At 44.7% G+C, this 14343-nt stretch overlaps 1 protein-coding gene across 1 annotated transcript in view; it reads right to left on the minus strand.

Moving 5' to 3' along the window:
• The window catches only part of LOC311223277 (uncharacterized protein), a 64685-nt gene that overhangs the window by 19251 nt on the left and 31091 nt on the right, over positions 1-14343 (minus strand). Inside the window, exons 9-12 of the mRNA XM_084308071.1 lie at positions 5760-5803; positions 4351-4476; positions 1423-1571; positions 683-794 (exon numbers count right to left, since the gene is read on the minus strand). Of these exons, the coding sequence (XP_084164197.1) occupies positions 683-794; positions 1423-1571; positions 4351-4476; positions 5760-5803 (431 nt within the window). The remainder of the gene's footprint in view (positions 1-682; positions 795-1422; positions 1572-4350; positions 4477-5759; positions 5804-14343) is intronic.

Genomic DNA, 14343 nt, shown 5'->3' on the forward strand with positions numbered 1-14343 from the left:
CTACTGCTACACTACCCACAATACACTACTGCTACACTACCCACAATACACCACAAGAACGCTCCAACACACCGACTGTAAGCGGGCCGGTTGGGGGGTCGTGTTGAGGTCACGGGCCTCATGGAACCAGAGCCCCAGCAGTCTGGCCCCGCCCCGCAGTGGGCTCTTCTTCAGCGCGTTGAGGAAGAGGAGGGAGAGATTGGAGCGCTACTCAACCACTATTAAACAGCTACAAGGACCACAGCTCTGCTCATAGCTCCGCCTCCTGCAGCAGCCGAGCCTACTGTCACACGCCTCACTCCCAGACACTCTCCTCGACTCACTCCAGCCCCCAGACACTCTCCTCGACTCACTCCAGCCCCCAGACACTCTCCTCGACTCACTCCAGCCACGCCTACCCCCAGACACGCCCACACCTCTACAAAAACAGCAGTCGTGGAGCAGCTGAAACAGAACAGTAAAATTAAAGTAATAATAGCCAAGAGAAATGATGAATGGAGAAAATAAATAGGGAAAAGAATAAATCTTAAAAAAAAATATATATATATATAGCAAATGATAAATAGTAATCCCTGACAGACAACACGTGTTTTATAACAGAGGAGGAGTCAGGGAAGCTGCAGGGAGGAGTCATGGACAGGTACTACGCTGTGATTGGATATTCTCTCGTCACGTGACTCACATAGAAGACCTGCTCACGCATGGAGGGCGTGTCCGGAGGACTCTGGTTGGACAGGAGCCGCTTGGTGACGGTGCTGCTAGAAGACGTCTGGTGGTCGTCCTTATCAAACGGACTGAGAGAGAGGGAGAGAGAGAGAGAGACAGAGACAGAGACAGAGAGAGAGAGAGAGAGAGAGACAGAGAGAGAGACAGAGAGAGAGAGAGAGCGAGAGAGAGTGAGCACAGCCTCGCTGTTGAAAAGGGAAGGCACAGGAAAACCTGGCTTCCTGCAGAGCAAAGGCTGTGCTGTCATTGCATCCTCAGTGAGCCTGAAACTGAGTTGCACTTCCTCACCAAATGTGAAAAATATAAATATATTAGAGAAACACATTTAAAAATTTTTGAACTAATAACAAAAGGTTTTCTTGCACTACCAGATACAGGAAAACTAGCAGTCCTACTAGGGGAGGACTCAACAAGCTGTGAGCTAGCAGCAGCCTATGTTGCTGCCTGCCATAGACTGAGGGACAGTGAGTGACAGTCACCTGACATGTTTATGCCGTAATATTTTATGTTCTATTTTATGATGATAATTTTTGTATGTACTATGACATTAATATGTGTTTTGTAATCCATGCTTATGTTAGTAATCATTTGCTTTGGCAACATGTACAAGTTGCGTCATGCCAATAAAGCCACTTGAATTGAATTGAGAGAGCGAGAGAGAGAGGCAGGGAGAGACAGCTCCACTACCAGACTGACCTCCAGGTGACCTCCAGGTTCAGCTTGACGGTGCCCAGGTCGTTGATGTCCACCGCCACCGTCTGGGGCAGAGGACTGAACAGATCCAACGTCTCGCAGGACACGCTGCCCACCACCACATGATTGGCCAGGCTCTTCAGTTCCGTCACCTTGACGACCAAAACAAATCAATGACGGATAGAGGAAGACAGCTGAGGCTGTTAAACTCTCAAAGATAATTAATGTTTGTAGAGTAAACATGTCACCAGCAGCAATATTTAGGGCACGCTTTTGGCCGAAGCAACTAATAATCCTTTACACCGAGCAGACAGTTATAACCTTTGACCTTGGGCCAGAAGAAGGACCTGATCTGGGGTCAGTTTTCTACTGACAGTTGAGAGGTTATTCCCAGGCAACTGCATTAGTGTAAGAGAACAGTGGGAAGTAGGGAAGTCTAACTCACTGGTAAATAAAGTCTAACTCACTGGTAAATAAAGTAACTCACTGGTAAATAAAGTAACTCACTGGTATATAAAGTAACTCACTGGTAAATAAAGTAACTCACTGGTAAATACAGTTTACCAGTAACACACTGGTAAATAAAGTAACTCACTGGTAAATAAAGTAACTCACTGGTATATAAAGTAACTCACTGGTAAATAAAGTAACTCACTGGTAAATAAAGTAACTCACTGGTAAATAAAGTCTAACTCACTGGTATATAAAGTAACTCACCGGTAAATAAAGTAACTCACTGGTAAATAAAGTAACTCACTGGTATATAAAGTCTAACTCACTGGTAAATAAAGTAACTCACTGGTAAATAAAGTAACTCACTGGTAAATAAAGTAACTCACTGGTAAATAAAGTCTAACTCACAGGTATATAAAGTAACTCACTGGTAAATAAAGTAACTCACTGGTAAATAAAGTCTAACTCACTGGTAAATAAAGTAACTCACTGGTAAATAAAGTCTAACTCACTGGTAAATAAAGTAACTCACTGGTAAATAAAGTAACTCACTGGTAAATAAAGTCTAATTCACTGGTAAATAAAGTAACTCACTGGTAAATAAAGTAACTCACTGGTATATAAAGTAACTCACTGGTAAATAAAGTCTAACTCACTGGTAAATAAAGTAACTCACTGGTAAATAAAGTCTAACTCACTGGTAAATAAAGTCTAACTCACTGGTAAATAAAGTAACTCACTGGTAAATAAAGTAACTCACTGGTAAATAAAGTCTAACTCACTGGTAAATAAAGTAACTCACTGGTAAATAAAGTCTAACTCACTGGTAAATAAAGTCTAACTCACTGGTAAATAAAGTCTAACTCACTGGTAAATAAAGTAACTCACTGGTAAATAAAGTAACTCACTGGTAAATAAAGTCTAACTCACTGATTGTGGACTTCAGGAGGTCGGGGGTCAAGGACTACAGCCCCCTCAGCATCGACGGGGCACCGGTTGAGAGAGTCAACAGCTTTAAGTACCTCGGAGCCTACATATCCGAGGACTTGACATGGACCACACACATTAACAGTGTTGTGAAGAAGGCACGACAACGCCTCTACTTCCTCAGGCGCCTAAGGAAGTTCCAAGTCAGCCAGAAGATCCTTAAGAACTTCTACTCATGTACAATAGAGAGCATCTTGACCGGCAACATCACCTCCTGGTTTGGGAATAGCACTGCACAAGACCAAAGCAGACTACAAAGAGTGACACGTTCAGCCGAATGCACAATTGGAGGGGGGCTCCCCACCCTCCAGAACATTTACTACAAGCGTTGCAAGGGCAAGGCTAAGAGAATCATTAAAGACTCCAGTCACCCGAACAACTGCCTCTTTGAACTGCTGCGGTCAGGCAAGCGATACAGGAGTCTCAAGGCGAGCACAGAAAGACTCAGAAGAAGCTTCTATCCCCAGGCCATCAGGCTGCTAAACGAACAATGAATGAACACTACACAACAACAACCACCAAACGCACATAGCACACACATCCACACGCACACACTCACTTTAAACAAACACACTGTAGCACCCACTCCACACACTTATAGCACACACCCACTTTAAACAAACACACTGTAGCACCCACTCCCCACACTTTATATTTATGGATGAAGGATTGCACTACAACTCGTACACCTTACTGTAAATTGTACCTAAAATTGTACCTCATCCCATTTCTGCTTTGCACTAGATAGTACTGTACATTAGTACACTGCATAGTATTGTGTATTGTATATTATATGGTAACTCAGAACATTGTACATATGTCTATACCGAACACTGTGACCTCATTTTCTTCTTCTAAATTCATACTATATTATGTTATTATGTTATTTGATACTATCTTGTCTAGCACAGTCTCTGGAGCGTAACAGTAAGAAGCATTTTGTATGAAAGTATTCTGTACTTCTGTATGACAACTATTAAAGAACTTGAGAACTTGAAAGTAACTCACTGGTAAATAAAGTAACTCACTGGTATATAAAGTAACTCACTGGTATATAAAGTAACTCACTGGTAAATAAAGTCTAACTCACTGGTATATAAAGTAACTCACTGGTAAATAAAGTAACTCACTGGTAAATAAAGTCTAACTCACTGGTATATAAAGTAACTCACTGATAAATAAAGTCTAACTCACTGGTAAATAAAGTAACTCACTGGTAAATAAAGTAACTCACTGGTATATAAAGTAACTCACTGGTAAATAAAGTCTAACTCACTGGTATATAAAGTAACTCACTGGTAAATAAAGTAACTCACTGGTATATAAAGTCTAACTCACTGGTAAATAAAGTAACTCACTGGTAAATAAAGTAACTCACTGGTATATAAAGTAACTCACTGGTATATAAAGTAACTCACTGGTATATAAAGTAACTCACTGGTATATAAAGTCTTACTCACTGGTATATTAGTATGTTTAAGGTCTTCTCACCTTGATTGACAGCAGCTCTTTGGTGAGCGGCAGGAACACGTAGTCCTCGCTGTCCCAGACCTGTTTGCTGCTGACCTCTACACGACCTCTCAGCCTCCAGCGCTGCCGTCCGTAACGCATCAGGACCTGTGGGACCAAGAGGGGCGGGACTAGTGTAAAAGAGGGGCGGGACTAGTGTAAAAGAGACTGAGGGGCGGGACTAGTGTAAAAGAGACTGTGTGTGCGTTTACATTTCTGTACGGGGGCGCAGTATAGACATAGTAGGTAGTAGTATACATATTAGCATAGTAGGTAGTAGTATAAACGTAGTAGTATAAACATAGTAGATAGTATAGACATAGTAGTGTAGTAGATAGTAATATAGACATATTAGCATAGTAGGTAGTATAGACATATTAGCATAGTAGGTAGTAGTATAGACATATTATCATAGCAGGTAGTAGTATAGACATATTAGCATAGTAGGTAGTAGTATAGACATATTAGCATAGTAGGTAGTAGTATAGACATATTATCATAGTAGGTAGTAATATAGACATATTAGCATAGTAGGTAGTAATATAGACATATTAGCATAGCAGGTAGTAGTATCAGTGTTTCCCATTAATTACCTAGACTGGCGGCCCAAATTATTATTATTTTCTTTTTTTTAACAATTTTTTTTAAATATACAGTTTGCCAATAGGAATGTATCAGTAGAATTGGCAGTAATAGTAGTCGTAATAGTAATCCAGTATATTTCTTTATTTTCTAAAAAATAAACCAGTTCAACTGCAGGTAAACACTTTTGCTTCATTTCTTTGATGGTGTCTGCTCTAGTCCAGTGGTTCCCAAACCTCCCCTCGAGACGCCCCAGCCGGTCCATGTATTTGTTAAATTCCACCACCAGCACACCTGATTCAACTAATAAAGGGCTAGTTAAGTTGAATCAGGTGTGCTGGTGGTGGAATTTAACAAATACATTGAACGGCTGGGGTGCTTCGAGGAGAGGATTGGGAAGCACTGCTCTAGTCGATGTTGTGTTTTGAGCACAAAGTTCATCATAGATCTAGCCTCTTTATTTTGCTCTCAAAGTGCACCAGATTGATGCATTTAACTTTAAAATGTACACAAAAATTCACCCACCACAGTCTCATAAAATCCTGTGGGGAAACACTGGTAGTATAGACATATCAGGTAGTATATAGACATATTAGTATGGTAGGTAGTAGTATATGTCCATGTTAGTATGGACATAATAGCATGGTAGCATAGTAGATAGTAGTATATACACAGTCCATAGTGGTAAAGTACATAACAGTAAAAGACAGTAAGAAGGTTAGCTTCTTTTTTTGAGTGAGTGAGTGAGTGAGTGAGTGAGTGAGTGAGTGAGTGAGTGAGTGAGTGAGTGAGTGAGTGAGTGACCTCACCTCATACTGGTCTCCAGCACACAGCCGTGCGAAACCAGCGAGACCTGAATGATGGACAGAGAAGAGAATGAGATTAACACCTTGACCTTGACCTACGGCTCGACCTATGGACCAAACAGGGGAGGTGTGAACGCGCCCTAAGTCTCCACCTATGGACCAAACAGGGGAGGTGTGAACGCGCCCTAAGTCTCCACCTATGGACCAAACAGGGGAGGTGTGAACGCGCCCTAAGTCTCCACCTATGGACCAAACAGGGGAGGTGTGAACGCGCCCTAAGTCTCCACCTATGGACCAAACAGGGGAGGTGTGAACGCGCCCTAAGTCTCCACCTATGGACCAAACAGGGGAGGTGTGAACGCGCCCTAAGTCTCCACCTATGGACCAAACAGGGGAGGTGTGAACGCGCCCTAAGTCTCCACCTATGGACCAAACAGGGGAGGTGTGAACGCGCCCTAAGTCTCCACCTATGGACCAAACAGGGGAGGTGTGAACGCGCCCTAAGGGTGTTTTCACACCTGTAGTTCGTTTGCTTTGTTCCGATTCAGGGACTATTATGATACAATTGTTGCACTTGATTCTTAGTTCGTTTGTGTTCACACGGCTGTGTTCACACGGACCAAAACAAACGCACGCGCGAGCAAACTATCACTCATTGGTCAGATTTTGGGGCGTGCCCCCCCCCCCCCCACCCTGAATCTCCGCGTTACATTGAAATAGGGGAGGAGAGAGCGGGGGAGCAAATGAATGAATGTGGATGAGAGCCGTGATGTAAGTGGTTGCAGATACGGCTGTGGGGGTGCTAGAGACATGATCGAATAGTCTTTTATGCGCCTCAATCTCCTGAACACGGCGCGAGCCATTCCTAATCGATCAGAACTAAATCGGCAGCGAAAAAGCCCATTTTAAAGCACCAATTATTACCCATGTACATGCGCAGATTGCCCACAGAGTCTGGAGACGCGAGATGACGCGCAAATGAATGTGGACTGTTCTATCAGAGGGGGGAGTTTCGGTGGCCAGTGTCCTTTCAGCCGACCAGGATAATGAAACAATGATCCCACTAAATGGCCAGAAGCGTCTTATGGCGACATCTACAATGACCTCATTGAGTCTCCAGGTAGACTAATATTTATATTTAAGTGCAGCGGTCTGTAGCCACTCACATTACCACCGAAGCTCCCCGATGGAACAGTCCACATTCATTCGCTCTGTGAGGGAGAGAGAGAGTCAGTGAGAGGGAGAGAGAGAGAGAGAGAGAGAGACGAGGTGTTGTCTCGCACGGTGCTGCTGTTGCAGCGTCACTACAGTCACTAAACTTTCTGTACACTTGCGTGTTCTCCAGCATCTAACGAATGTGATCGTCTGCCCAAATATCAACGAGGCAGTGTACCGAGTCATCGCTGCTCCACGTTGACCCACGGCTCACTATTATTATTATTGTGTCGGTTTGCTAAATCGATTGCATTCTCACAGCATACGAGTCGCGTCGGGGTCGTTTGGAAATGCGCCGAGATCACCCTCTCTAGGTGGTCTCGGTCCGCTTGTTTTGTTCCGCAACAGAATGTGATTGCTGTGTTCATATATACCCAACTGAACCGAAATAGCGGGTAAACGCTCCAGGTTTCGGATCAACAGCTCCAAACGAGCCAGGTGTGAAAACGCCCTAAGTCTCCACCTATGGACCAAACAGGGGAGGTGTGAACGCGCCCTAAGTCTCCACCTATGGACCAAACAGGGGAGGTGTGAACGCGCCCTAAGTCTCCACCTATGGACCAAACAGGGGAGGTGTGAACGCGCCCTAAGTCTCCACCTATGGACCAAACAGGGGAGGTGTGAACGCGCCCTAAGGCTCGACCTATGGACCAAACAGGGGAGGTGTGAACGTGCCCGGAGTCTCCACCTATGGACCAAACAGGGGAGGTGTGAACGCGCCCTGAGTCTCCACCTATGGACCAAACAGGGGAGGTGTGAACGCGCCCTGAGTCTCGACCTATGGACCAAACAGGGGAGGTGTGAACGCGCCCTAAGTCTCCACCTATGGACCAAACAGGGGAGGTGTGAACGCGCCCTAAGTCTCGACCTATGGACCAAACAGGGGAGGTGTGAACGCGCCCTAATCTCGACCTATGGACCAAACAGGGGAGGTGTGAACGCGCCCTAAGTCTCGACCTGTGGACCAAACAGGGGAGGTGTGAAAGCGCCCTAAGTCTCGACCTGTGGACCAAACAGGGGAGGTGTGAACGCGCCCTAAGTCTCCACCTATGGACCAAACAGGGGAGGTGTGAACGCGCCCTAAGTCTTGACCTATGGACCAAACAGGGGAGGTGTGAACGCGCCCTAAGTCTCCACCTATGGACCAAACAGGGGAGGTGTGAACGCGCCCTGAGTCTCCACCTATGGACCAAACAGGGGAGGTGTGAACGCGCCCTGAGTCTCGACCTATGGACCAAACAGGGGAGGTGTGAACGCGCCCTAAGTCTCCACCTATGGACCAAACAGGGGAGGTGTGAACGCGCCCTAAGTCTCGACCTATGGACCAAACAGGGGAGGTGTGAACGCGCCCTAAGTCTCGACCTATGGACCAAACAGGGGAGGTGTGAACGCGCCCTAAGTCTCGACCTGTGGACCAAACAGGGGAGGTGTGAACGCGCCCTAAGTCTCGACCTGTGGACCAAACAGGGGAGGTGTGAACGCGCCCTAAGTCTCCACCTATGGACCAAACAGGGGAGGTGTGAACGCGCCCTAAGTCTCGACCTGTGGACCAAACAGGGGAGGTGTGAACGCGCCCTAAGTCTCCACCTATGGACCAAACAGGGGAGGTGTGAACGCGCCCTAAGTCTCGACCTGTGGACCAAACAGGGGAGGTGTGAACGCGCCCTAAGGCTCGTAAGAGTCGTCTAAGGGCGTTTTCACAACTGGCTCGTTTGGAGCTGTTGATCCGAAACCTGGAGCGTTTACCCGCTATTTCGGTTCAGTTGGGCATATATGAACACAGCAATCACATTCTGTTGCGGAACAAAACAAGCGGACCGAGACCACCTAGAGAGGGTGGTCTCGGCGCATTTTCAAACGAACCCGACGCGACTCGTATGCTGTGAGAATGCAATTGATTTAGCAAACCGACACAATAATAATAATAATAGTGAGCCGTGGGTCAACGTGCAGCAGCGATGACTCGGTACACTGCCTCGTTGATATTTGGGCAGACGATCACATTCGTCAGATGCTGGAGAACACGCAAGTGTACAGAACGTTTAGTGACTGTAGTGGCGCTGCAACAGCAGCACCGTGCGAGACAACACCTCCTCTCTCTCTCCCTCTCACTGACTCTCTCTCTCCCTCTCTCTCTCACCGAGAGAATGAATGTAGACTGTTCCATCGGGGAGCTTCGGTGGTAATGTGTGGCTACAGACCGCTGCACTTAAATATAAACATTAGTCTACCTGGAGACTCAATGAGGTAATTGTAGATGTCGCCATAAGACGCTTCTGGCCATTTAGTGGGATCATTGTTTCATTATCCTGTTCGGCTGAAAGGACACTGGCCACCGAAGCCCCCCCCTCTGATGGAACAGTCCACATTCATTCGTGCGTCATCTCGCATCTCCAGACTCTGTGGGCAATCTGCGCATGTACATGGGTAATAATAGGTGCTTTAAAATGGGCTTTTTCGCTGCCGATTTAGTTCTGATCGATTAGGAATGGCTCGCGCCGTGTTCAGGAGATTGAGGCGCATAAAAGACTATTCGATCATGTCTCCAGCACCCCCACAGCCGTATCTGCAACCACTTACATCACGGCTCTCATCCACATTCATTAATTTGCTCCCCCGCTATCTCCTCCCCGATTTCAATGTAACGCGGAGATTCAGGGTTGGGGGTGGGGGGGCACGCCCCAAAATCTGACCAATGAGTGATAGTTTGCTCGCGCATGCGTTTGTTTTGGTCCGTGTGAACACAGCCGTGTGAACACAAACGAACTAAGAATCAAGTGCAACAATTGTATCATAATAGTCCCTGAATCGGAACAAAGCAAACGAAGTACAGGTGTGAAAACACCCTAAGTCTGTAGTAAGGGTTTGAATTGAAATTGAATTGATTGATAACTTTATTAACAGATTGCAGAATGGGTACAATACAGTACAGCTCAATACACACAATTGTTAAGGGGATGCAGACCAGAGAAAGACTTTCGTCTTGTTTACATCAGGGTCCCCCATTTTCAATTCATCGTAGATAAGTAGGGTAAGTGTGATAAGTGGTTTGTTAAGTAAGTCTGTAGTAAGGGTGAGTCTGGTCTCTAGGGAACGCTTGGCTCCGTGTGGAATGTTAATGTCATCAGTATATCAGGTCTTCAGCTTCAGATGTCTAATTTGATTTGTTAAAAGTGTTTAATGCACCATCTCGGAGGACAAGACAACACTCTGTATGTTTAATGCTCTCTCTCTCTCTGAGGACAAGACAACACTCTGTATGTTTAATGCTCTCTCTCTCTCTGAGGACAAGACAACACTCTGTATGTTTAATGCTCTCTCTCTCTCTCTGAGGACAAGACAACACTCTGTATGTTTAATGCTCTCTCTCTCTCTGAGGACAAGACAACACTCTGTATGTTTAATGCTCTCTCTCTCTCTGAGGACAAGACAACACTCTGTATGTTTAATGCTCTCTCTCTCTCTGAGGACAAGACAACACTCTGTATGTTTAATGCTCTCTCTCTCTCTCTCTCTCTGAGGACAAGACAACACTCTGTATGTTTAATGCTCTCTCTCTCTGAGGACAAGACAACACTCTGTATGTTTAATGCTCTCTCTCTCTGAGGACAAGACAACACTCTGTATGTTTAATGCTCTCTCTCTCTGAGGACAAGACAACACTCTGTATGTTTAATGCTCTCTCTCTCGGAGGACAAGACAACACTCTGTATGTTTAATGCTCTCTCTCTCTGAGGACAAGACAACACTCTGTATGTTTAATGCTCTCTCTATCTGAGGACAAGACAACACTCTGTATGTTTAATGCTCTCTCTCTCTGAGGACAAGACAACACTCTGTATGTTTAATGCTCTCTCTCTCTGAGGACAAGACAACACTCTGTATGTTTAATGCTCTCTCTCTCTCTCTGAGGACAAGACAACACTCTGTATGTTTAATGCTCTCTCTCTCTGAGGACAAGACAACACTCTGTATGTTTAATGCTCTCTCTCTCGGAGGACAAGACAACACTCTGTATGTTTAATGCTCTCTCTCTCTGAGGACAAGACAACACTCTGTATGTTTAATGCTATCTCTCTCTGAGGACAAGACAACACTCTGTATGTTTAATGCTCTCTCTCTCTGAGGACAAGACAACACTCTGTATGTTTAATGCTCTCTCTCTCTGAGGACAAGACAACACTCTGTATGTTTAATGCTCTCTCTCTCTCTGAGGACAAGACAACACTCTGTATGTTTAATGCTCTCTCTCTCTCTCTGAGGACAAGACAACACTCTGTATGTTTAATGCTCTCTCTCTCTCTCTGAAGACAAGACAACACTCTGTATGTTTAATGCTCTCTCTCTCTCTGAGGACAAGACAACACTCTGTATGTTTAATGCTCTCTCTCTCTCTCTCTGAGGACAAGACAACACTCTGTATGTTTAATGCTCTCTCTCTCTCTCTGAGGACAAGACAACACTCTGTATGTTTAATGCTCTCTCTCTCTGAGGACAAGACAACACTCTGTATGTTTAATGCTCTCTCTCTCTGAGGACAAGACAACACTCTGTATGTTTAATGCTCTCTCTCTCTCTCTCTGAGGACAAGACAACACTCTGTATGTTTAATGCTCTCTCTCTCTCTCTCTCTCTGAGGACAAGACAACACTCTGTATGTTTAATGCTCTCTCTCTCTGAGGACAAGACAACACTCTGTATGTTTAATGCTCTCTCTCTCTCTCTCTGAGGACAAGACAACACTCTGTATGTTTAATGCTCTCTCTCTCTCTGAGGACAAGACAACACTCTGTATGTTTAATGCTCTCTCTCTCTCTGAGGACAAGACAACACTCTGTATGTTTAATGCTCTCTCTCTCTCTGAGGACAAGACAACACTCTGTATGTTTAATGCTCTCTCTCTCTCTGAGGACAAGACAACACTCTGTATGTTTAATGCTCTCTCTCTCTCTGAGGACAAGACAACACTCTGTATGTTTAATGCTCTCTCTCTCTCTCTCTCTCTCTGAGGACAAGACAACACTCTGTATGTTTAATGCTCTCTCTCTCTCTCTGAGGACAAGACAACACTCTGTATGTTTAATGCTCTCTCTCTCTCTCTGAGGACAAGACAACACTCTGTATGTTTAATGCTCTCTCTCTCTGAGGACAAGACAACACTCTGTATGTTTAATGCTCTCTCTCTCTCTCTCTGAGGACAAGACAACACTCTGTATGTTTAATGCTCTCTCTCTCTGAGGACAAGACAACACTCTGTATGTTTAATGCTCTCTCTCTCTGAGGACAAGACAACACTCTGTATGTTTAATGCTCTCTCTCTCTCTCTGAGGACAAGACAACACTCTGTATGTTTAATGCTCTCTCTCTCTCTGAGGACAAGACAACACTCTGTATGTTTAATGCTCTCTCTCTCTCTCTGAGGACAAGACAACACTCTGTATGTTTAATGCTCTCTCTCTCTCTGAGGACAAGACAACACTCTGTATGTTTAATGCTCTCTCTCTCTCTCTGAGGACAAGACAACACTCTGTATGTTTAATGCTCTCTCTCTCTCTCTGAGGACAAGACAACACTCTGTATGTTTAATGCTCTCTCTCTCTGAGGACAAGACAACACTCTGTATGTTTAATGCTCTCTCTCTCTCTCTCTGAGGACAAGACAACACTCTGTATGTTTAATGCTCTCTCTCTCTGAGGACAAGACAACACTCTGTATGTTTAATGCTCTCTCTCTCTGAGGACAAGACAACACTCTGTATGTTTAATGCTCTCTCTCTCTCTCTGAGGACAAGACAACACTCTGTATGTTTAATGCTCTCTCTCTCTCTGAGGACAAGACAACACTCTGTATGTTTAATGCTCTCTCTCTCTCTCTGAGGACAAGACAACACTCTGTATGTTTAATGCTCTCTCTCTCTCTCTGAGGACAAGACAACACTCTGTATGTTTAATGCTCTCTCTCTCTGAGGACAAGACAACACTCTGTATGTTTAATGCTCTCTCTCTCTGAGGACAAGACAACACTCTGTATGTTTAATGCTCTCTCTCTCTCTCTCTCTGAGGACAAGACAACACTCTGTATGTTTAATGCTCTCTCTCTCTCTCTCTCTCTCTGAGGACAAGACAACACTCTGTATGTTTAATCCTCTCTCTCTCTCTGAGGACAAGACAACACTCTGTATGTTTAATGCTCTCTCTCTCTCTCTGAGGACAAGACAACACTCTGTATGTTTAATGCTCTCTCTCTCTCTGAGGACAAGACAACACTCTGTATGTTTAATGCTCTCTCTCTCTCTCTGAGGACAAGACAACACTCTGTATGTTTAATGCTCTCTCTCTCTCTGAGGACAAGACAACACTCTGTATGTTTAATGCTCTCTCTCTCTCTGAGGACAAGACAACACTATGTTTAATGCTCTCTCTCTCTCTGAGGACAAGACAACACTCTGTATGTTTAATGCTCTCTCTCTCTGAGGACAAGACAACACTCTGTATGTTTAATGCTCTCTCTCTCTCTGAGGACAAGACAACACTCTGTATGTTTAATGCTCTCTCTCTCTCTCTGAGGACAAGACAACACTCTGTATGTTTAATGCTCTCTCTCTCTCTCTGAGGACAAGACAACACTCTGTATGTTTAATGCTCTCTCTCTCTCTGAAGACAAGACAACACTCTGTATGTTTAATGCTCTCTCTCTCTCTGAGGACAAGACAACACTCTGTATGTTTAATGCTCTCTCTCTCTCTCTCTGAGGACAAGACAACACTCTGTATGTTTAATGCTCTCTCTCTCTCTCTCTGAGGACAAGACAACACTCTGTATGTTTAATGCTCTCTCTCTCACTGAGGACAAGACAACACTCTGTATGTTTAATGCTCTCTCTCTCTCTCTGAGGACAAGACAACACTCTGTATGTTTAATGCTCTCTCTCTCTGAGGACAAGACAACACTCTGTATGTTTAATGCTCTCTCTCTCTCTCTCTCTCTGAGGACAAGACAACACTCTGTATGTTTAATGCTCTCTCTCTCTGAGGACAAGACAACACTCTGTATGTTTAATGCTCTCTCTCTCTGAGGACAAGACAACACTCTGTATGTTTAATGCTCTCTCTCTCTCTCTGAGGACAAGACAACACTCTGTATGTTTAATGCTCTCTCTCTCTCTGAGGACAAGACAACACTCTGTATGTTTAATGCTCTCTCTCTCTCTCTGAGGACAAGACAACACTCTGTATGTTTAATGCTCTCTCTCTCTCTCTGAGGACAAGACAACACTCTGTATGTTTAATGCTCTCTCTCTCTGAGGACAAGACAACACTCTGTATGTTTAATGCTCTCTCTCTCTGAGGACAAGACAACACTCTGTATGTTTA

Source organism: Notolepis coatsorum (assembly GCF_963971535.1).
Source record: "Notolepis coatsorum genome assembly, chromosome: 2".
NCBI classification, from domain to species: domain Eukaryota; kingdom Metazoa; phylum Chordata; class Actinopteri; order Aulopiformes; family Paralepididae; genus Notolepis; species Notolepis coatsorum.